The 25,627-nt window shown below is 40.4% G+C and overlaps 1 protein-coding gene across 2 annotated transcripts in view; it reads left to right on the forward strand.

Moving 5' to 3' along the window:
* DDR2 (discoidin domain receptor tyrosine kinase 2) overlaps window positions 1-25,627 on the forward strand; it is a 238,325-nt gene that overhangs the window by 200,766 nt on the left and 11,932 nt on the right. For both annotated transcript variants that reach the window (XM_010594918.3, XM_010594920.3), the window contains 7 exons: window positions 2,907-2,969; window positions 3,783-3,913; window positions 12,713-12,923; window positions 15,066-15,289; window positions 16,754-16,881; window positions 18,895-19,086; window positions 19,352-19,586. In XM_010594918.3, coding sequence (XP_010593220.1) covers window positions 2,907-2,969; window positions 3,783-3,913; window positions 12,713-12,923; window positions 15,066-15,289; window positions 16,754-16,881; window positions 18,895-19,086; window positions 19,352-19,586 — 1,184 coding nt within the window. The remainder of the gene's footprint in view (window positions 1-2,906; window positions 2,970-3,782; window positions 3,914-12,712; window positions 12,924-15,065; window positions 15,290-16,753; window positions 16,882-18,894; window positions 19,087-19,351; window positions 19,587-25,627) is intronic.

The raw sequence follows: 25,627 nt of genomic DNA on the forward strand, positions 1-25,627 counted from the left end.
ATCTATTGTTCTCTAAGAAGAGAAAAGGCTCATTCCTGGAGCAGCCTAGAGATTAGCAGAATTGGCAGGAAGCAGGTCTACTTGGTTTCAAAGGGTGGGGTCATGATCTGCTGGATCTTAAATGGTGGGGCCATAGCCTCCTACATTTTGAAGAGTCAGATCTTCCCCAACTTGATTCTAGAGAGTGCGGCAATCACTAGCGTGTGCCGGGGGATGGTGCTGCCTCCAAAGCTGAGGGGATGGGGCTGCCATGCCCAAGGGACAGAAGACTGCGACTTGCCAGGACTGAGGGGGTGGGGTTACCACTCAGATGGACTGGGAGAATGGGGCCACCTAAAGCCAAGGGAGCAGAGGTGCTGTCCCAATGGGCTTGAAAGGTGGGGCTGAAGCTCAGGGCCAAGGGTCCTCTACCCAGAATCCAGAGGGCATGGTCAACACCAGAGTCTGGAGGGCAAGACCATTGTCCAGATGGTCTCAGATAACAAAGGATAATTTTCAAGTCTTTACAGCTAATGAAAATTTTTCTGCTGGGTTTTGGACTTGCTTGGTGCCTGTTATTCCTCCTTTTCCTCCAATTTCTCCCATTTGTAATAGAAATATCTACCTTGTGCCTACTCCACCATTGTACTTTGGAAACAGATAACTTATAGTCTAGGTTTCATAAGTTCACATATGAAAAGGAATTTCTGCCCCAGGATGGAATGTGCCTAAAATCTCTCTCATATTTAATTTAGATGATTCAGGAGATGAAATTTTGGACCTAAGACTTGTGGGTTGATGTGATGGGTGAATGTGTTTTGTATGTGGCAAGGACATAAATTTTGGAGGCCAAAAGGTGGAATGTTGTGGATTGAAACATGTGTTGTAAAGCTCTATGCCTGAGGTTATAACCCTATTTGTGAATGGGTTGTCTTTGTTATGTTAATGAGACAGGATTAGTGTAGGGTGTATCTTGAGTCAATCTCTTTTGAGATATAAAAGAGATTATATGCAAGCTAGCAATCAGAGATGGAGGGAGAGACGCCAAGCTACATGAAGATCACCCAGAAGTAGAAGTTCAAAGAGACAAGGGCCTACTCCAGAGCCCATAGAGAGAGAAAACCTTCCTCTAGAGCTGGCACTCTGAATTTGGACTTATAGTCTCCTAAACTATGAGAAAATAAATTTCTGCTTGTTAAAGCCATCCACTTGTGGTATTTCTGTTATAGCAGCACTAGATAACTAGGACATCTCCCTGTTTGCATAATAATGTTATGAAGAAGAAAAATTAGGATTTTTGGAGGAAATGGGTTTCAGAAGGGAAATGTATGTTTTAATTTTTGACTTTTTTTGATTAGACATTACAGGGAAAAAAACTGTTGCCAACATCAATCTGGCAGATACACTTTTAGGAAACAGTCTCAGAAGCTAGAATATCACAGTAAAGGGCACTCCGAGGGCTCAGGCAATAGGGTATAGTAGAAACCCTTAAAACGATGTAATTTCCTTGAAAGAAAAAGCATGCATCTTAGCATTATGTCCCATACCTACTTACTCATTGTATTCTCTCCACATTTTGCTGAATTTGGGTTCTACTTTCTATATATGCCTTATGCTAATGTGTGGTTCCAGCCCTCAGACCACTGTTTCTCAAAGTTCTTTTTTTTTTTTACTTTGACACACAGAATAAAACATTTAACATAAAAGTTTTACAAAAGAAAAGTTGTCTTTTCTATAGAGATGAATGGTGATATCGTGTTACTTAATATATTATTTTGTTTCATTTTGAAAAAAGGCTAGTTACAACTCACTAAATTGATTTCAAAACTTGCTAGGTCACTGAATAAACTGAACGCTTTGAAGGCCAGCATAGCAGGGGCGGGGGTTTGGGGACCATGGTTTCAGAGGACATCAAAGTCAAATGATACAATAAAATCTATTAAGAAAACATTCTGCCTCCCACTTTGGAGAGTGGTGTCTGGGGTCTTAAAGGCTAGCAAGTGGCCATCTAAGATGTATTAATTGGTCTCAACCCACCTGGAGCAAAGGCGAATGAAGAACACCAAAGACACAAGGTAATTATGAGCCCAAGAGACAGAAAGGGCCACATAAACCAGAGACTACATCAGCGTGAGACCAGAAGAACTAGATGGCACCCAGCTTCAACCAATGACTGCCCTGACAGGGAACACAACAGAGAACCCCTGAGGGAGCAGGAGAGCAGTGGGTTGAAGACCTCAAATTCTCATAAAAAGATCAGACTTAATGGTCTGACTGAGACTAGAAGGACCCCAGTGGGCATTGTCCCCAGACCTTCTGTTAGCCGAAGATAGGAACGATTCCCAAAGCCTACTCTTCGGACAGGGATTGGACTGGACTATGGGATACAAAATGATACTGGTGAAGAGTGAGCTTCTTGGCTCAAGCAGACACATGAGACTATGTGGGCATCTCCTGTCTGGAGGGGAGATGAGAGGCCAGAGGGAGTCAGAAGCTGGCCGAATGGACACAAAAATAGAGAGTGGAGGGAAGTGGTGTGCTGTCTCGTTAGGGGGAGAGCAACTAGGAGTATATAAAACCCAGTGCCGTCGAGTTGATTCCAACTCATAGCGACCCTATAGGACAGAGTAGAACTGCCCCATACGGTTTCCAAAAAGTGCCCAGCGGATTCAAAGTGCCCATCCTTTGGTTAGCAGCTGTAGTACTTAACCACTACACCACCAGGGCTTCCAGGAGTATATAGCAAGGTGTATATAAATTTCTCTATGAGAGACTGACCTGATTTGTAAACTTTCACTTAAAGCACACACACACACACAAATTCTAAAAAAACAAAAACAAAACTTGCTAGGTCACAACCTACAGTTAGAAAAATTCTTACCTAGCTGGCTTCTCCTCTGCTCTGACCCGTCCTTGTTTTGTAACAGATGCTGCAATGTACAACAATTCTGGAGCCCTGCCCACCTCCCCTGTGGTGCCCACAACCTATGGTATGTATGATTCCTAGTCATGAAAATTACGTTGAAGGGACCTCCTGGAAGATTAACAGTGGAGATTTGCAAAAGGCCTATCTGTGTAGGAGTCTTGGTACCCAGGTGGCTTTGGATGAAGAATAGCCTTGAGTTTGGGCCCAAACTCACTCTCTTTACTGCTGGTCCTTGTGATTCTTCAGCTGAGGCAGAGGCTAGGATTGTTCCAATTGCTCCAAGAAAGTTTGGGAAATTTGAGGCAGAGACAAACAAAAAAAAGAATATTTCTAGGTAAGACCCACAGTGGGGATCTCAATGAATGGGTGGAAGTCTATAAAACAAAATGCTGGTCTCTTTAATTGGAGATAAATATGCTAACACGTATTCATTGCTTCAAACAGTTACTGGCAATACAAGGTAGCAATCCAGGGAACGTGTGTGAGTGTTTCTGCAGAGGACTCTTAACTACCTTTGGCATGTCTCAAAGAGTGCAAAGGGTAAAACTGGGTCCTCACCTTTTTTTTTTTATGAGGTAGTACTGGGGCCTGTGGTAATACAGGGAAAAAATTTGGAGAGGAATGGAGAGATTCTCCATTATCCAATCCAAGACATGGAGGGCAAAATGCTACTGTCTCATGAAGGAGGACTGTAGGATATAGGAGCAAATTGATAAAAGAATAGCAAAACCAAGGATAAGCAGAAGTATTAAGGTGACGTCTTCTGAAATTATCCCAAAGGGACAGGCTCTACCTTCCTGCCCCTAGTCCAGTCCTCCATGCTTTTTCCTGTCCCATGAGATGATCATATATCCTGTCTTTCTCTTCCTGGCCACAGATCCAATGCTTAAAGTTGATGACAGCAACACACGGATTCTGATTGGCTGCTTGGTGGCCATCATCTTCATCCTCCTGGCCATCATTGTCATCATCCTCTGGAGGCAGTTCTGGCAGAAAATGCTGGAGAAGGTGAGGAGACGCAGAAGGCGTGAGATAGGAAGCTGCTCCTATTTTTCCTGAGCCACTGTCTCCCCAGAACTGAATGGCAAATTAGAAGAATTTATAAATGGCTGGGGAGTTAACCAGGGCGCCAATAAGCATAGGAATGGAGAAGCTGGAGAAGCTTGTTGCTGCAATAAGCTAGAAAAGGATAATCTAAGTCTATTTTCTCATTTTTAAAGGGGAGATTTTGGAACTTCTCTAGAATATTCGGAAACCCTGGTGGTGTAGTGGTTAAGAGCTATGGCTGCTAACCGAAAGTTTGGCAGTTTGAATCCATCAGGCGCTCCTTGGAAACCCTATGGGGAAGTTCTACTCTGTCCTATAGGGTTGCTATGAGTCAGAATCAACTCGATGGCAACAGGTCGTTTGGATTTTTTCCTAGAATATTCAGAAAACTCTTCCTAACACATTGAATCACTTCTCAGGCATGTTGCTTGAAGATTTTGATTACCTAGGTTGAGGGATGTGGGGTGGGATGGGGTGGAGTGCAGACATCTGAATTAAAAAAAAAAAAAATTAAGTGATTCCGACGCACAACCAAGGTTGAGGAGCACTCTACTCATACCTAGCCAAAATTTCTGATAATACAGTGAAGTTCCTTTTCTTCTTTTTCTGTTCGTTTGCTTCTTTGTTTTTGATGTCTATGTGTGTGTTTATAGAAAGCCATCCAGCATCATTAATATCCAAGCTAAGTTTCTCACAATTCTATTCCTACTTCTTCGTTTACTTGGAGGTTATGATTATGTATCCCTCGTCAAAATCTACTTTTCTAGACCAAATAATCTGAATAATTATTTTTATATTTGTCTAGCACTTTATAGACTACAAAGATTTTTTTTTTTACATATATTATTTGACTTGAATCTCATTGAGTAATCAGTGGGCATAGTAGCTATATTTAACTTTTTCTGATGAGAAATTATAATGTGCTGAAGGGCATAACCCACCACTCATCTGTCAGTGTGTTGTACTGTGGTGGCTTGCATGTTGCTGTGATGCTGGAAACTATACCACCAGTATTTCAAATACCAACAGGATTAGGCTGAGTTCTCTAGAGAAGCAAAACCAGTAAAGTGTATAAATATATGTATATATATAGAGGTTTATATCAAAGAAATGGTTTACACAGTTGTAGAGAATGAGATGTCTCAAGTCTATGGATCAGGATAGAAGTGATCACATCGTTATATGACTGCAAAACTATATCGTAGCTGCCAAACCACTGAGAATCATGGCCCAGCCAAACTGACACACAACCTTAAAGATCATAACCAGTTAATACAACTATTAGTCAAATTTATGCACCAACCACTAATGCCAAAGATGAAGAAATTGAAGATTTTTACCAACTTCTGCAGTCAGAAACTGATGAAACATGCAATCAAGATGCATTTATAATTACTGGTGACTGGAATGCAAAAGTTGGAAACAGAGAAGGAACAGTAGTTGGAAAATATGGCCTTGGTGATAGAAATGATGTCAGAGATCGCATGATAGAATTTTGCAAGACCAATGACTTCTTCATTGCAAATACCTTTTTCAACAACAGAAACAGGAATACACAGGAATCAAATTGACTACATCTGTGGAAAGAAACAATGGAAAGGCTCAATATCATCAATCAGAACAAGGCCAGGGGCTGACTGAGGAAAAATTGCTCATATGCAAGTATAAGCTGAAGCTAAAGAAAATTAGAACAAGTCCATGAGAATCAAAATACGACCTTGAGTATATCCCACTTGAATTTAGAGACCGTTTCAAGATAGATTTGACGCATTGAACATTAATGACCGAAGACCAGATGAGTTGTCGAATGACATCAAGGATATCAGACATGAAGAAAGCAAAAGGTCATTTATAAGACAGGAAAGAAAGAAAAGACCAAAATGGATGTCAGAAGAGACTCTGAAAGTTGCTCTTGGACATAGAGTAGCTAAGGCAAACAGAAGAAATGATGAAGTAAAAGATCTGAGCAGAAAATTTCAAAAGGTGGCTTGAGAAGACAAAGTAAAGTATTATAGTGAAATGTGAAAAGACCTGGAGTTACTAAACCAAAAGGGAAGAACACATCTGGCATTTCTCAAGCTGAAAGAACTGAAGAAAAAATTCAAGCCTCAAGTTGCAATATTGAAGGATTCCATTGGGAAAATATTGAACAATGCAAGAAACATCAAAAGAAGATGGGGGGAATACACAGAATCACTGCATATTGATTGATGTTCAACCATTTCAGGAGGTAGCATATAATCAAGAACTGATGGTGTTGAAGGAAGAAGTCCAAGCTGCACAGAAAGCATTGGTGAAAAACAAAATCTCCAGGAATTGATGGAATACCAACTGAGATGTTTCAATAAACAGATGGAGGGCTTGAGGTCCTCACTTGTCTACATCAAGAAATTTGGAAAAGAGCTACCTGGCTGACTGACTGAAAGAGGTCCATATTTGTATCCATTCCAAAGAAAGGGGATCTGACAGAATGTGGAAATTATCCAACAGTATCATTAATATCTTAAAAAATATATATATATATATATATTTTTAATTTTGTTGAAGATCATTCAAAAGTGGTTGCAGCAATCCATCAACAGGGAGCTACCAGAAATTCCAGCTGGATTCAAAAGAGGATGTGGAATGAAGGATATCATTGCTGATATTAGATGGATCCTGGCTGCAGTCAGTGAGTACCAGCAAGATGTTTACCTGTGGTTTATTGACTACGAAAAGGCATTCGGCTGTGTGGTCATAACAAATTATGCATGACATTGTGAAGAATGGGAATTCCAGAACACTTAATTGTACACTTGAGGAACCTGTGCATAGACCAAGAGGCAGTCGTTCAAACAGAACATGGGGATACCATGAGGTTTAAGATAAGGGAAGGTGTGCATTAGGGTTGTATTCTTTCACTGTACTTATTCAATCTATATGCTGAGCAAGTAATCTGAGAAACCAGCCTATATGAAGAAGAATGCAGCGCCAGGATTGGAGGAAGATTCATTAACAACTCTGATATGCAGATTACACAACTTTACTTGTTGAAAGGGAAGAGGACTCGAAGCGCTTACTGATGAAGACCATCCTAAGGATTTTTGTTTTCTTTATGTTGAGGTGTAACCCGCACTGAAGGCTGTGGTCTTTGATCTTCATCAGTAAGTGCTTCTTGGATTATTTGCTCAGCATATAGATTGAATAAGTATGTTGAAAGGATACAACCCTGACACACGCCTTTCCTGACAGTAAACCACACAGTATCCCCTTGTTCTGTTCGAATGATTACCCCTTGATCTATGCACAGTTTCATCATAAGCACAAGTGTTCTGTAATTCCCGTCCTTCACAATCTTATCCATAATTTGTTATGATTCACATAGTCGAATGCCTTTGCATAGTCAATAAAGCACAGGTAAACATCTTTTTGGTATTCTGTGTTTTCAGCCAATATCCATCTGATAGCAATAATATCCTTTGGTCCGTGTCCTCTTCTGAATCCAGCTTGAATTTCTACAAGTTCCCTGTTGATGTACTGCTGCAACCACTTTTGAATGATCTTCAGCAAGATTTTACTTGTGTGTGATATTAATGACATTGTTCACTAATTTCCACATTCTGTTCAATCACCTTTCTTTGGTACAGGTACAAATATGGACCTCTTCTAGTCAGTTGGCCAGGTAGCTGTCTTCCAAATTTCTTGGCATAAATGAGTGAGCACCTCCAGTGTTGCATCCGTTTGTTGAAACAACTCATTTGGTATTCCATCATTTCCTAGAACCTTGTTTTTCGCCAATGCCTTCAGTACGGCTTGGACCTCTTCCTTTAGTACCATCGGTTCTTGATTATATGCTACCTCCTGAAATGGTTGAACATCAACCAATTCTTTTTGGTACAGTGACTCTGTGTATTCCTTCCATCTTCCTTTGATGCTTCCTGTGTCATTCAGTATTTTGTCCATAGAATACTTCACTATTGTAACTCAAGGCTTGAATTTTTTGTCTGGTTCTTTCAGCTTGACAATTGCCGAGAATGTTCTCCCCTTTTGGTTTTCTATCTCCAGGTCTTTTCACATCTCATTATAATACTTTACTTTGTCTTCTAAAGCCACTCTTTGAAGTCTTCTGTTCAGCTCTTTTACTTCATCATTTCTTCCTTTTGCTTTAGTTATTCTGTGTTCAAGAGCAACTTTCAGAGTCTCTTCTGACATCTATTTTGGTCTTTTCTTTCTTTCCTGTATCGTAAATGACCTTTTGCTTTCTTCATGTACGATGCCCTTTATGTCGTTCTACAACTTGTCTGGTCTTCAGTCATTAGTGTCCAATGCATCAAATCTATGCTTGAGACGGTCTCTAAATTCAGGTGTCGTATACTTATGGTTGTACTTTGGCTTTCCTGGAGTTGTTGTGATTTTCTTCCACTTCAACTTGAGCTTGCCTATGAGCAATTGATGGTCTGTTCCTCAGCTTCCCCCTGGCCTTCTTCTGACTGATGATTTTGACATTTCTCATAGTCTCTTTCCATAGTGGAGTCGATTTGATTCCTGTGTGTTCCATCTGGTGAGGTGCACATGTGTAGCTGCCACTTATTTTGTTGGAAACAGGTATTTGCAACGAAGAAGTCATTGGTCATGCAGATTCTCTCATGTGAACTCTGGCATTGTTTCTATCACCAAGGCCATATTTTCTAACTACCTAGTCTTATTCTTTGTTTCCATCTTTCACATTCTAGTCACCAGTAATTATCAGTGCATCTTGATTGTATGTTTGATCAATTCCAGGCTGCAGAAGTTGGTAAAAATCTTCAATTTATTCTTCTTTGGCCTTAGTTGTTGGTGTGTAAGTTTAAATAATAGTCATATTAACTGGTCTTCCTTGTAGGCATATGGATAGTATCCTATTACTGACAGCATTGTTCTTCAGGATAGATCTTAAAATGTTTTTTGGCATTGGATGTGTCACCATTCCTCTTCAATTTGTCATTCCTGGCATAGTAAACCATATGTCTGTGTGATTCGAAATGGCCAATACTAGTCCATTTCAGCTCACTGATGCCTAGGATATTGATGTTTATGCATTCCATTTCATCTGTGATGACTTAAAATTTTCCTAGATTCATACTTCGTACATTCCATATTCTGATAATTAATGGCTGTTTGCAACTGTTTCTTCTCATTTTGAGTCATGCCTTATCAGCAAATGAAAGTCTAAAAGCTTGACTCCATCTACGTCATTAAAGTTGACTCTACTTTGAGGAGGCAGCTCTTCCTCAGTTGTATTTTTAATTTTTCCAAATTGAGGGGTCCGTCTTCTGGCGCTATGACAGACAATGTTTTGCTGCTATTTATAAGGTTTTCACTGCCAATCTTTTTTTCAGAAGTAGACTTCCAGGTCCTTATTCCTAGTTTGTCTTAGCCTGGAAGCTCCACTGAAACCTCTCCACCATGGGTGATCCTGTTGGTATTTGAAATACTGGTGGGATAGCTTCCAGCATCATAGCAACACACAAGCCATCACAGAAGAACAAGCTGACAGACATGTGGTGGAGGACAGAAAGAAGGGGCTGAAATCAAAGAAGTAAGAGGAGTGACCCTATGAAGTAGCTTGAATTTCTTTCTGACTTATTCCATGTTGAGATTCCTGAGATGGCTGAGGTTTATGTCAAGGTTTTTTAGGCAAGGATATTTCACATAGGAGCACTCCATGCTTCCCCCAAGGACTCTATCATCATCCTGAACACCTTCACTAAATTAAAGTTTCCAATTCACAAATAGTGGCTGATGACTGAAAGGCATAATCCACAGAGAGCTTGTCCATTGGCATGGATGTTTTTCAAGGTATTAATGAGGCAATAAGCAATCCTTTCCTCTTTTGGAATGCTTAAACACATTGGGTTTTCAAAATGAGGTGTTCCATGGTGAGGGGTAGCAAAGAATAGGAGAGAGGGAGGCTGGAAGACTGAAGGTTTATTGAGCAGATTGAAGCTGATATGTCATTATTGAGTTGTCTGCTATGATTACATTTTAGTTGGGTTGGGGAGGGGGTCATGTTCTCCACTATAAGCTATTTTTCTCTTTATTCGAGCTCAAATTTACCATTCTTCTCTGGTTCTTTCTTCTGAGGTTCGTTGGAATATATTCATTGGCTGGGATACAAATGGTAGATTGGAGATTCTCAAGGAAAGGGAAGAGCAAAAATTTTGTCCTTGAATATTTAACTTGATCATTCCAGGAATTCTTTCTTTCCTAAGTAAGATACACCCAGGTGCTCTAGAATGACACCCAGGATTTCTTTCAGGGGACAGAACTTTTTGTGGAAAACCCTCAAGCACACACATACATTCCAAGAATCATTACCTAACATACCTTTAGACTGTAGCAATATTAGTATGATACTCTTGATGGTATCCTCAGCATTCTTTCTTTGAGAGATGCAACCCACATTTATTGAGTACTTATTGCATGCTAGGTTCCATGTTCCACATTGAGGTAGTATTGTGACCAAAGGCCTTTCAGTCTAGTGGGTGAAACAAACACCTAGGTTTTTCCATTAAATACTCAAAAGTCTGTTTGTTGGAATGGAACATTTTATTTTTAAATCCAAGTCACATATGTACAGATGCTGGTACTGCCCTTTTAAAGGAGCACGTAGGTCACGTTAGATTGTTGTTGTTAGCTGCACTCAAGTCAGCTCCAAGTCATGGTAACCCCAAAGACAAAAGAATGAAACATTGCCCGGTCCTGTGCTATCTTCACAATTGTTACTATGCTTGCTTTTACTGGAGCAGTGGTTAAGTAATCAGCTGCTAACTGAAAGGTCAGTGGTTTGAACCCAGCAGTTGCTCTTTGGGAGAAAGATGTCGCGTTCTGCTTCTGTAAAGAGTTACAGATTTGGAAGCCCTATAGGGGCAATTCTACTCTGTCCTATAGGGTCACTATGAGTTGAAATAGACTCGATGGCAATGAGTTTTTATATATATATATATATATATTTTGAGTGGTTTCCAACTTAGGGAACTCATCTTCCAGCACTATATCAGATAATATTCTGTTGTGATCCATAGGCTAATTTCATTGGCTAATTTTAGGAAGTAGATCACCAGGCCTTTCTTTGTAGTTTGTCTTAGTTTAGAAGCTCCACCAAAACCTGCCCACCACAGGTGACTCTGTGGGTATCTAAAGTACTGGTAGCATAGACTCTTACATCATAGCAACAAGCAAGCCACCACAGTATGACGAACTGACAGACAGGGGGTAGACATTAGACAGGATGCCAAAACAATTAGTTGTATTACTCTTCTTATTCCTGTATTAGGTGTAAGTTGCCACCAGATCCCTGACACTTAGGGCTTTTCTTTCTCATTTTGTAGGCATATTATTTTTTTGTTAGTAAATAATGAGGCGTTATCAGGTGAAGAATGGCTGATTTGTAATGTTACAGTATACTTGTTAATGAGCATCTTAATTCATGTCTACATCAAATCAAAGCAACTAAAGGAAAATTTAACAAAACTCTCTAATAGATTATAGAAAACAGTAATATTCAAGAGATCTTTGGCTGCTGATAAATTCTTATAGTGTCACATAAATAATGCTTATAAATATTTCAATGAATGTTAATGAATGTTGGTAGCATCGAGATTAGGAGGTAAAATTCTGCCTTGTAGAAATGAAGAATCAGTCTAAGTTCCCACAACACAGGTATTTGTGGGACCAAACTGCATCCCTGTCACTTGCAGAGTTTCTGCAGTTTAATAACGGTAAGTGGAAAAGCTAGGTTTAAGGAAGGCAGTGATGACATCCTTTGTGTCAACATGCCTGCACTAAGTAAGAGATAAAGTGGGTAAATCCTACCTTTGTCACTAACTGTGTGGTAAGGATCGACATGAATCCAATCCCCCAAATGTGGAGATGGACCCAGTCCTTGTCTTTCGCTTCTACATCCTCCTTCTCCCACCCAAGCAGCTCTCTCTCCAGCCTTAGTCGCCAGGAACTAGGTCAGAGCTCACAAGTTAGACAGTCATTGCTTCAGACCACCTGCCCATGCAGCCCTTCTCTGACCCTAGCCACTGGAGCTAAGTCAGGGCTTACAAGTTAAAAGGACACAGTTCTTTAGAATGCCAGATAGGCAGACACCAGCACTTCCCCGCTCTCACTACCCATTTGGGTTTGATAATTCACTGGAATGACTTATAGAATTCACAGAGAGTATACTACACTTGGAGTCCTGGTTGTGCAGTGGTTAAGAACTTGGCTGCTAACCAAAAGGCTGGCAGTTCAAATCCACCAGCTGATCCTTGGAAACCCTATGGGGCAGTTCTACTCTGTCATATAGCGTTACTATGAGTTGGAATCGACTCGACGGCAATGGATTTTTTTTTTTTTTTTTGGTTTTATACCGTACGTGCAACTACAGATTTATTACAACAAAAAAGGATATAAATGAAGAGACACATAGAGTAAGGTATGGGAAGGGTACTAGCACAAAGCTTCCATGTCCCAAGGGAATATGCTACCCTTCTGAGAACAGACATTCTCACCAACCATGAAGCCCATCCGAGCCTTGGGGTTCCAGGCTCTTATTGGCCTCCCCATGTGGTCATGATAGGTTATATTATGCCTCCTGAGGGTAGTCAACATTGGGGTCCTAGGTGGTCTCTCTTGGTCTGGTCATCCCCCACTCATGAGGCTCAGGTATGGTCTGGCTCTCAGGAAGCCAGGCAAGGGCCAAATTGCTTTCTGTACCTCACAATGCTCTTTTCCCATGTTCTTCTCTTCCAGGCTTCCCGGAGGATGCTGGATGATGAAATGACAGTCAGCCTTTCCCTGCCAAGTGAGTCCAGCATGTTCAACAATAATCGCTCCTCGTCACCAAGTGAGCAGGAGTCCAACTCAACCTACGATCGCATCTTTCCCCTTCGGCCTGACTACCAGGAGCCATCCAGGCTGATACGGAAACTCCCGGAATTTGCTCCAGGGGAGGAGGAGTCAGGTGAGAATGAAATAGTGGGCAGGAAACTGAGGGAGAAGACTTGACAAGCATTGTGAAGATAAGACACTATTGCTCCTCGTCAACCAAATCTATTTTTAGCCCTGCTAACTTCCTGAGATGTCAACGTTCTCTTTATAGATTTGGTCTGCTGCTGCTTCTAGCCTAATCTGAGCACCTCTCCCCTGTTGCTGAACATAGCAGATGTTTGGAGGAGCCCAAATATTGGAAGAAAAAAAAAAAAAGGTGTTACGAGGGAGTTAATGTCAGGGGAACATAAGCTAGTCCAATCTCCCTGTTTTACATGTGCAGAAAAGGTACAGATAGGATACTCACCCCACACCAAAGACTATTAGAGATAAATTCAGGACTAGAATTTCTCCTGAAAAAAAGTAAGTGAAGCTAAAAGTATTCTGGAATTCCAACTTTGTAGCCATCTAGATAATTGGGTTATCTACCTTTTATTGTTTTCTCTTTGATAAACATTTATTAAAATAATACAAGATTTTATTATGAGTAAATATTTCTTGCCTTTTCTCAATAAAGGCGTGGCTTTGGTAAGACAGTCCCTGTTGAGCCAAAGCCCAAATGTCCTTTAAAAAGTTCTGCAGAGTGACATCAGAAAAGGATGCTGGAGTCATCACTGAAGCTTGGAGCAGCTTGGCCATAAGGTCAGCAACCTAAGAGTGGCCCAAATCAGGAGAAGATGACTTTGTGATGTTCAGGAGAGCTCAGCTGGAGCTAGCTGTAGAAGCAGACAGGACACAGTAGGAGAGCATAGGCTTTTCCAGGAGCTGGCCTGAAGGAGAACTCTTAGAAGGAAGAAAGGAAACTAACATGCATTTATCACTCAATGGGTAGTGAACACTGAAGGTGCACACTGAACTCAGGAGATGTCACAGGGACAGTAAGAACAAAAGATACAAACTCATTTATTTCTTAGGCTGAACCAAAGTAATTTTACCTATTCTCTGGAGTCCAAAACATCCCCCTACCCCGATATTTTAACATTTTTAAAGTTAGGATATATTCTAAACTGGATCATGTACATTTGATACTAAAGCTTTTTTTAAAAAAATAAGCTTTGTTTTAGAGTAGTTCTGGGTTTACAGAAAAATTATGCAGAAAGTAGAAAGAGTTTCCACATACCCTTTGACCCCCTGCATACTGTTTCTCTTATCATTGACATCTTGCGTCCTGTGGTACATTGATTAAATTAATGAGCCAATACTGATACACTGTTATTAATTAAAGCCCAGAGTTTACATGAGGGGTTTATCTTTTGTGTTACACAGTCCTATGAGTTTTGACAAATGCAGGATGTCACTTGCCCACCATTACAGTGTCTCGCAGAATAGTCTCACTGCCCTAAAAGTGCCCTGTGCTCCACCTGTTTATTCTGTCCACCCTTGCTCTGAACCTCTGGTAACCAGTGATCTTTTTACTGTCTATCGTTCTGCCTTTTCCAGAATTTCAGATTGTTGGAATTGTGCAAGCATTTTTGTTTTTAACTTATCTGCAATCCAATTTTCTCATTTGTAAAGGGCGATATAAGATGTCTAAATCTTTCAGTTCGATTATGCTAATCACTGTCCCATCTAGTGCCCCCACACCCACAGTCACTTGCACAGATAAATCTTGCATCGCCGTGGTCTGCAGTCTAATCCTCACTCCCACCCCATACACTCTAAGATGGCCTTGTCTCTCCTCTCATTTTAGCCAAATACCACCCTTCTTTAAGGCCATCATGTACATTTAATATAAAAGATATTTCTTTCCTAGATTTTTCGGTCATTGATCGTGTCTTAAAATTTAGGATCTGTGATGTTAAACCCTAACCCTGTAATACTCCCCTCCTTATGCAGCATAAACTTCCTAGAGCTTCACCAAGTATAGAAGAGTGGTGCACAATTCAGCAATCTTAGCCAAGGAGGTGGTTAATGATCATGTATTTTGAGGAGAAAAATGGGAGACAAAGGGATGGCCTGCATTCTGAAGGCCATAAGGAAGAGTCCCCAGAGGAGGTAAAACCGTTCTCCAAGAAAGAATGGCATGAAGTGGGTTAGACTGTTTCAGGGGTATGTTCCAACCCTCCTGTCAGAATTTCTCCCCTTGGAACGAGACTTACTGCCCTCATCCTCCCAGGCTGCAGTGGCATTGTGAAGCCTATCCAGACGAATGGGCCTGAGGGGGTGCCCCACTACGCAGAGGCCGACATTGTGAACCTTCAGGGAGTGACAGGAGGCAACACCTACTCAGTGCCTGCTGTTACCATGGACCTGCTCTCTGGAAAAGACGTGGCTGTGGAAGAGTTTCCCAGGAAACTCTTAGTCTTCAAGGAGAAGCTGGGAGAAGGCCAGTTTGGGGAGGTAAGCTGACCCTTTGAGTGGTGCTCCCTGTCTTCAGTAGCTCAGTCTTTAGTAGCTCTTCCACAAGTGGACTCACAACTGAATGTCTCCTCCACTTGTCCCTCCTTGCATTGTCCATAGTATTGGTCAACCTTGTCTTTATCAAACAGCAGTAGAGTTCCTGGGAAACCCTGGTGGCATAGTGATTAAGAGCTACGGCTGTTAACCAAAGGGTCAGCAGTTTGAATCCACCAGGTGCTCCTTGGAAACTCTGTGGGGCAGTTCTACTTTGTCCTATAGGGTCACTATGAGTTGGAATCGACTTGATGGCACTGGGTTTGGTTTTTGGTTTGGTAGAGTTCCTGGGACTTCTGATTTCTATATTAAAAAAAAAAAAAAAAAAAGACCCATTGCTGTCGAGTCGATTCCAACTCATAGCGACAGGAGTTTTTAAAGCAGGCAAGCCACTAGACTTCAGATACCCTGAAAAAATATTAAATATTTTCAAAATTTTATAATAGGTTATAAAGGGTGGAGTCCCACAGATGTGATCATCCTTTATGAACTGTCCAGGAACACCCTGCTGCTTGAAGTCACTTTGTTTTTCTCCTGTTAATGAGAATTATATGTAAAATGGTCAAAAACAACCTCACCCCTGCCTGTGGTCCCAGAATCAGGCACTGGGGAATGAATCATCAACTAAGATAAGGAGGAACACTCTTCGCAGTTGACCTCAGCGTGATGCATGTGATATTAGGGTTTCTGTCTTACGTCACATGAACATTCTGAGAACTCAAGGCAATGATTTAAGTGCCACGGGAGCTCTTCAACACTGCCATCTAAACTCCAAATATAATTCTTAGCTTTTTAAGAATAGTGTTATTGGTTCTCAACATGGGTGAGATGCTCCATCTTTGTGTAGGTTTGGTGTTGAAGGAGGTAAAGGGGCCCATGGTATCTCTCTGTGTATGTATATGTATTCATATGTATTGTATCTATACGTATTAATTCTGACCCCTGAGTTGAAAAATCAGGCTGAATATACTGTTACTGGTACCTAAGAGTCACCTAAAAGGCTGATTCATATGAAGGGATTACCTTATAGGGGAAGTTGCCTTATGCTTTGTATAATCCAGTAACTATAAACTTCATTAAATCAAAGGTCAAACATTTATACTGGATTTTATTTTATAGTGGGCTGTGCTGTAATAAAATACTATGTTGGGCTCATTCATTCACGTAACCATCCTCTAATCAATGCGTATTTCTTTTATAAGGTAGTAACATATCGTATCAGCTGGGTATGTTATGACTGTTTTTATCGATTATTTGAATCAATGATATGTTACACATATCTTCTTATTGGTCTTTTGATCATTTTGCCTGAGTTGTAAGAGTTAGTTTATCTCCAGGAAATGCCCAGCAAGAGTACTGAGCCATCTTCAGGAGAAATGATGATGCTGAGACTAGATGACTTTTGTCTAGGTTCATCTCTGTGAAGTGGAGGGAATGGAAAAATTCAAAGACGAAGATTTTGCCCTAGACGTCAGTGCCAACCAGCCTGTCCTGGTGGCTGTGAAAATGCTCCGAGCAGATGCCAACAAGAACGCCAGGTCTGTAGTCTGCATTTGGAATTTTCCTTTGTGATTTTCGTCTTTAACACCAGGGGCACTCCTGGAAACTTCTGAACAACTTTTCATTTGAGATGGCAAGGTTTTTTTTTGTGTTTCTGTTGTTAGGTTTTATTTTTTCTGACGGAGTCAGCAGTCATCTTTGTTCTCCATCTCTCTCAAACAAATATGTACATTTTCCATTCTATTTCCTACGTATTTACGGTACTTCCTAATCTCTTTTGCATAGCACCACACCTCCTAACATACACAATAGTTTAGATATTTCTTTAGCCATTATATACTCCTGCATGTCATTGCCTCTGACAAACTTTTTACAATCACACACATCTTTCTTGCTAAGCCTATTCTGTTCTTTTTACTTTTCTATCTTTTTTTTCTCTTTATGCTCCTTTTCTTCTATGTCTGGTAACCCCCCAAATGAGAAGCCATCTCTACTTAGATAAATACTCATGGACCTCAAAGCGAAAGGATCCACAGTCCTTTAGCAGCTTTTTTCCAACTGGCTAATAATCTCTTGGCTCCTTTACTACATAAATTGCAGTTTCCAGCCATACTCCATTGTCTGACAGCCTTTCCATTACAGTAATGATGAGTTAATCCTCACCCAGAGAGGCATGCTGGTTGAAAGCTGGTTGTGTTTCAGAGAAATCCGCACATCTGGGTAACATATGCATTTTCCCATTTGTATTGCCTTGCTTTGTCTCACCGATATTCAAAGTGGGAGAAAGTTTATTATTGCTATTCCCCAAAAGATTATAAATTCCAAAAATGGTAACAGTTTCGTTAGAGGTATTGCAAATGACAGAATATGGAATGAACAAGGAAGAGAGGACAGGAAATGGAATCTGGAGGTTTTGGAATTTTAACTGTGGTAATTTCAATCTTCAGGATGTTCATATGAATGAAAAGTGACATCCTCTGGGTCCCACAGAGAGACAGAGTATTCCTAATATTAATCTTGGTTCATCATTGGAGAAAGTGCCAAAGAGAAACAAACCAGTAGCTGACAAGGCCTTTACCCATGGTTTTGGTTGGTGAGGTTTGGTGTTCCTGTGCCTGTACCTGCTCCCATTTAGCAGTGACGTATGGACTAGTCTCTAGGCCCCGCCAAGCCATGGAAACGCCTGGGTTGGGGCTGAAGGGGAACAGAAGATGAGGAGATCTTGGATTGGGACTACATGGATTCCAAGAGGTTTATATTGACATAGTATGAGTCCCAGCATAGGATTCCTAGAAAACTCACAGGTCTGCTCCTATAGTTTTGGGAATGTGGGCTAGTGGTTTCGCTGATCCAAATATTTCTACTGGGTAGGTTATAGCTCACTTTATGACTTAAGGTTGGCTGTCACCATGTACTCAAATAGTTATTAGTCCAGTAAGTACTTTTTCTGCAATGACTCCACATTGCCACCATGGCCTTTAAGCAGCTCTGTTTTCAACAGGCTACCAAATGTACATTGTAATTAACTACAGCTATACTCTATATTAAGAAAAGCCAGTATGAAAAAAATAAAGAATTCTCAGATCACCAGAAGGTGATTATTGATCTTATTAAAAAGTTTCTTCACTTTATTAGCTGGGTAACTGACTCCATGGCTTTCTTAAAGAAGGTAAATACCCCTAGAGCACTTAAGATATGATTTTCAGTGAAAAGTCTCATTTTGGAGAGTAATTTTTAGCAGCATATGTTTGATTCGTCAAATATTAATCACTTTATATGAGGCAAGCATTGTGTTAGATACTAGGGATACAAATATAAATGTCCTGGCTCTTGTCCTCCAAAATATTACAGTTGAATAAGGATGCATCTTGATCAAGGATGAGTAGAATGAGACAGTTCCAGGTACCAATTTCTGTGTTGTCTCTTAAAGTTATAAAATGGAAACAAGGTTTGGTGTGATGTTTAGGAATAGACTTTACTGTGTGTTCTTCCTCCCTCTTGATTCTACCTCTGGCAACCTCTGGGTTTATCTATGTCTGTGTCTACCAAAGGAACGATTTTCTTAAGGAGATAAAGATCATGTCCCGGCTCAAGGACCCAAACATCATCCGCCTCTTAGCTGTGTGTATTACCGATGACCCCCTCTGCATGATCACTGAGTACATGGAGAATGGAGACCTCAATCAGTTTCTCTCCCGCCATGAGCCCCCCAGTTCTACCTATGGCAATGTACCCACTGTCAGGTAAATAAGCCAGGTCTTCTATCATTTGCTGCGTTCATGAGACTAGCCTGGGCTCTGAAGATGGGCAGCAGTAAACCTGAAAGTTTGTCAGTGTTCTGGGACAATGGGGGACAACCAAAGGCAGGGGATAATGGAGCAGCTACCCTTTGAAGGAATGCAGAGAGACACATTACAACTAGAAAGGGGATACTGAGGTTTTAGGATGTGTATCTTTCATGGCTTTGTTTCCATAGTCAACATTCCTTTTACTTTTATATTTCTTTAGTTACACAAACCTGAAGTTCATGGCTACCCAGATTGCTTCTGGCATGAAATACCTTTCCTCTCTTAATTTTGTCCACCGAGATCTGGCCACACGAAACTGTTTAGTGGGTAAAAACTATACCATCAAGATAGCTGACTTTGGAATGAGCAGGAACCTGTACAGTGGTGATTACTACCGGATCCAGGGCCGGGCAGTGCTCCCTATCCGCTGGATGTCTTGGGAGAGCATCTTGCTGGTGAGTTCCAAGCATTTTTAAGCCCTAATCTAGCGCCTGACATGTAGGCAGGCATGCATAGCATACAGAGACAAACCTAAGATGGCAGAGACAAACTCAACGGGCCTTGATGCTAGCTCTGCCTTGAGAGGATTTTCTCAGTGTATTATTAGCATTATATCTCTAACACTTGCTTAATTTTGCTAATAAAAGGTAACACACTCAATACAGAAAATATAGGGAAGAAAGTTTACAAAGTACACCGGTAATAATAAGGAATTTAGTATTTTTTTCCCTGTACCCTTTCCACCTAATCATTATTCTTATTTAAGGTATTAAAATTCTTATTGAAAGAAATGTTATACAGATGAATACTTTAACTATATAAACTTCTACTTCCTATAATGCTATATACATATAATGTTTTGTATTTTGTCATTTAGTGTTGCAAAGAAAAGCTGAGACCAATCTAGTTTTGTTCATTTGTGGTTAATGGGTTTATTTCCTGTGCTCATGTTCTTATAGAATTCATAAATTAATTTTGAAATTAAAAAAAAAAGTCACTGCACCCCTTCTCCAAGTTAACCACCATTAATATTTTGGTACATTTTCTTTGAGGGTTTGTGTGTGTGTGTGTGTGTTCGTGTGTGTGTACAACTTCTCCACATTTATTGACTGTCTCGTTATCCAACATTTTGCATTTATGACAGTAGTAAAAAAATCTGTAGTCATTTTCCATTCTGTGATCTGATATGGTCATCCTCCATTTTCACATAACACAGATTTTGCATTAGGACCTGGCCTTTGGAATCTTACTATGTTGACAAGTGAGGAGAAAGTGTATTTCTGTATATATATATGTATATGTAGATATATATGTATATATATAAAATTTATATTACATAATTGGGATAATACTATGCACATAAAATTATCTATTTTTTACTTAAAATTTTATCGTTAGCATTTTCTAGGTCATTAAACATTCTTTAAAAACATGGTTTTAATGGCTGCATAATATTCCATTGTGTGGATGTATCTTATAATTTAATAACATCTCTATACTTGATATTTAAGTACTTTCAATTTCTTGCTATTACAAATGACACCGTGGTATACAACATTTACATAAATCCCCTACAAAGATCTTTATTATGACAATATACATGAATTGTATATTTTACCATTTCTAGTGGTTAAGTGCTACGGCTGCAAACCAAAAGCTTGGCAGTTTGAATCCACCAGGTGCTCCTTGGAAACTCTATTGGGCAGTTCTACTCTGTCCTATAGTGTTGCTATGAGTTGGAATCAATTCGATGGCAATGGTTTTTTTTTTTTTTTTTTTAATGTAATAACTAGGCATTGCTCCCTCTTGAGGTATTATATGGTGGTATAAAAAGAGGATCTTGGTCTGAATACTAGTTTTGCCATTACTAATGGTCTCATTATCCAGGAGAATTTAGTAAACTTTTCCTGTTTCACTTTTCTGATTTGAGCAATAAGGATAAATAATATCACCTACTTCATGCTAAGCTGATTCAATAAGAATGCAGAAAGTGAGAGGTGGTCCAAGATGGTGAAGTCGTCACATCCTTCATAATGTCCGTCTTACAAGAAAGGCCCTCAAAAACAAGTGAATCAGATATACATGAAACCTGAGGAACGCTAAGCATCAAAGACAAGACTAAAAAATTAGACTGAGCACCAGGAGGAAGGAAAGACAATACGAAAACAGCAGAAGTGGAGAATTTTGGAGCACCGGCACCCTGCTAAGCAAACCTGAGCAGCACAGACATATTGCAACAAAGCAAGCAGCATTCCCAGCCGAAACCCCCACCACTGGGACAGCCAAGCAGGAGCAACTCTGCACTCATGTCCATAGCCAGGAGGAGTGCATCCTGCCCTGTAAAAGTCAAGTGCATGCACCCCACTCACCACGCTCACCCCAGCCCCCTTCGCTGGAGGTATGTGGGCTTGTGGGGTGCCCCTGCCCTCCTCACTCATCCCTCCTCCACACTTGTGAGCACAGTCTGGTGGCTCTCACCACCACCCCACCCCCAAGCCAGGGGCCCACGGTCTGGAGGTGCCCACCCCTTCACCCAGCCACTCATGCTGGAAGCTTATGGTCCCAAACTGCCTTCTGTTCCCTCCAGTCACCTGTGCAGGCACCCTGCTAGCTAAGCCTGCACAGCATGGCCATATTGAGACAAAGTAAGTAGCATTCCCAGCTGAAAGGCCCATTACCTGCTGCAGCCAAGCAGGGGTAACGCTGCATTCACAGCCAGAGTCAGGCAGGAGTGCTTCCTGCTCTGCAAAAACTCAGGTACATGCACCCCACTCACCACAGCCACACAACTATTGTGCTGGAGGGATGTGAGCTTGTGGGGTGCCCCCACCCTCCTTGCCCATGCTCCCTCCGCACTCAAGAGCACAGGCCAGCATAAGCCTGATACCAAAGCCAGGCAAAGACACCACAAAAAAGAAATCTACAGACCAATATCCCTCAAGAATACAGATGCAAAAATTACTAACAAAATTCTAGCCAATAGAATTCAACAGCATATCAAAAATATAATACATCACGACCAAGTGGGGTTCATATCAGGTATGCAAGGACAGTCCAACATTAGAAAATCAAATCAATGTAATCTACCACATAAATAAAACAAAAGGATCACATAATCAACTCAATTGATGCAGGAAAGGCATTTGATAAAGTCTAACACTCATTCCTGATAAAAACTCTCAATAAAATAGGCATAGAAGGGAAATTCCTCAACATAATGACATTTATACAAACCCAACAGCCAACATTATTCTCCACAGAGAGACTGAAAGCATTCCTTTTGTGAATGAGAACCTGACAAGGATGCCCTTTATCACCACTCCTATTTAACACTGTGCTAGAAGAATAGGGCAAGAAAAAGAAATATAGGGCATCCAAATTGTTAATGAAGTAGTAAAACTTTCCCTATTTGCAGATGATATACTCCTATACATAGAAAACCCCAAAGAGTCTACAAGAAAGCTATTGGAGCTAATGGAAGGATTCAGCAAAGTAGCAGGATACAGGATAACATACAAAAATCTGTTGGATTCCTCTACATCAACAAAGAGAACTTCGAAAAGGAAATCAGGAAAACAATACCATTTACAATAGCCCCCCAAAAGATAAAATATGAATCTAACCAGGGATGTAGAAGACCTATACAAAGAAAAATATGAAACACTGCTGCAAGAAACCAAAAGAGATCTACATAAATGGAAAAACATACCATGCTCATGGATGGGAAGATTCAACATTGTGAAAAAGTCAATTCTACCCAAAGCAATCTACAGATATAATGCAATCCCGATCCAAATTCCAATAGCATTTTTCAAAGAGATGGAAAAACTAATCACCAACTTTATATGGAAAGGATAGAGGCCCTGGATAAGTAAAGCATTATTGAAGGAGAAGAACAAAGTAGAAGGCCTCACACTACCGGATCTTAGAACATACTATACAGCCACAGAAGTCAAAAGAGCCTAGTATTGGTACAATGATAGACACACAGACAAATGGATCAGAATTGAGACCCAGGTGTAAATCCATCCACACATGGGCAGGTGATGTTCATTAAAATGGGAAAAGTCAGTCTCTTTAACAAACAGTGCTGGCAAAACTGGGTATCCATCTGTAAAAAATGAAACAGGTCCCATACCTCACAACATACAAAAAAACTTGCTCAAAATGTATCAAATGCCTAAATATAAAACCTAAAACTACAAAGATCATGGAAGAAAAAATAAGGACAACTTTAGGGGCCCTAATATATGATATAACTAGAATAACAAACATAACTAAAAATACACAAACAGAAGGAGATGAACCAGATAAATGGGGCCTCCTAAAAATTAAACATGCTCCTCAAGAGTCTTCTCCAAAAGAGTAAATAGAGAACTTACAGACTGGGGAAAAAATTTTTGGTTATGACATATCCAACAAGGGTCTAATCTCTAAAATCTATAGAAAACATCAATGCCTCAACAACAAAAAGACAAACAACCCAATTAAAAAATGGGCAAAGGATATGAACAGACACTGCACCAAAGAAAACATCCAGGCTGCTAACAAACACATTAAGAAATTCTCACGATCATTAGGCATTAGAGAGTTGCAAATCAAAACTATAATGAGTACCATCTCACTCAGATGATACTGGCAGTAATCAAGACAAACAGACCAACATAAAAAGACAAATGTTGGAGAAGTTGTGGAGAGATTATAACTATTATACACTGCTGGTGGGAATGTAAAATGGTACAACCACTCTGGAAAACGGAATGGTGCTTCCTCAAAAAGCCAGAAATTGAAATACCATATGACCCAGCAATCCCACTCTTAAGTGTATATGCTAAAGAAATAAGAGCCTGGACACGAATAGACATATACACACCCACTGTCTTAGTCATCTAGTGAAATACCACAAAGTGGATGGCTTTAACAAAGAAAAGTTTATTCTCTCACAGTCCAGTAGGCTACAAGTCCAAATTCAGGGTGCCGGCTCTAGGCGAAGGCTTTGTGTCTCTGACGGCTTTGGAGGAAGGTCCTCGTTGTCAGTCTTCCTGTGGTCTGCAAGCATCTCGGTGCAGGAACCTCAGGGCCAAACGACGTACTCTGCTTCCGGCACTGCTTTCTTGGTGGTATGAGGTCCCCGTGTCTCTCTGCTTGCTTCTCTCTTTTATAGCTCAAAAGAGATTGACTTAAGACACTACCTAATCTTGTAGACCTCATTAGTAAAATTGCCGCTCATCCATCTTATTACATCATAGTAACAGGATTTACAAACATATAGGGAAATCTCATCAGAAGATAAAATGGTAGACAATCATACAAGGAAATCATAACCTAGCCAAGTTGACAGATATTTTTTGGGGACACAATTCAATCCATGACATCCATGTTCACTGCAGTATTATTCGTAATAGTGAGAAGATGGAAACAACCTAAGTGCCCATAATGGAATACACACAATGGAATACAATGCAACAATAACAAATAATGACAAATCCATGAAACATCTCACAACATGGATAAATTTGGAAGACATTATGCTGAGTGAAAAAAGTCAGTCACAAAAGGACCAATATTGTATTAGACCACTATTATAAAGAAACAAGAAAAGATTTACACACAGGAAAAAAAAAAAAAAAAAAAAACCCAAAAAACGTTCTTTGATGGTTACCAGGGATAGATGGCAGATGCATGTTAATTTTGGTGAAGGGAAAGATAATGCATAATATGGGGGATGTCAGGGAAACATGACCAAGGCATGCGAGGGCACTGAGAGGAATGCAAGAACAAAGGGCAACGACAGTAATTACTAAAGCGTAGATAATCCTGCAACAATAATATTAACAAACACTAATTTCCCAATGAATATATAGCTAGATAGATATGAAAAGAGGTGTGGGAGGGTATAGGGAACACACTCATCTGCAGATATAGGTGTGATGGTAGATATTTCTACAAACATAACTGTAGGTGATGCTTACGTATCAATATAGACAGTAGGGCACATGTGGGCCAGTCAGGGCAACTTCTTGGACATAACCAAACATCTCATGGGATGAAGTTCCTAGGCTTGAAGGTGAAGGACCATAGACTTGGGGGACATTTACACCATTTGGTACAACATAGTTTATAATGACAGAGCTCTGCATCTTACTTTGGTGAGTAGCATCTGAGGTCTTAAAAGCTTGTAAGCTGCCATCTAACAGAAAACTATTAGTCTCTTCCTATCTGGAAAAACTGGTGGCATACTGGTTAAGTGCTGCGGCTGCTAACCAAAAGGTTGGCAGTTTGAATCTGCCAGGCGCTCCTTGGAAACTCTATGGGGCAGTTCTACTCTGTCCTATAGGGTCACTATGAGTCGGAATCGACTCAGCGGCGTTGGGTTTGGTTTTTTGGTATCTGGTGCAAAAGAGAATTGAGACAACCAAAGGCCCAAAGGAGCAATTAGTCTAGAGGACTAATGGACCACATGAACCACAGCCTACACGATCCGGAGATCAGAAGA

Source organism: Loxodonta africana, chromosome 3 (assembly GCF_030014295.1).
Source record: "Loxodonta africana isolate mLoxAfr1 chromosome 3, mLoxAfr1.hap2, whole genome shotgun sequence".
Lineage (NCBI taxonomy): Eukaryota > Metazoa > Chordata > Mammalia > Proboscidea > Elephantidae > Loxodonta > Loxodonta africana.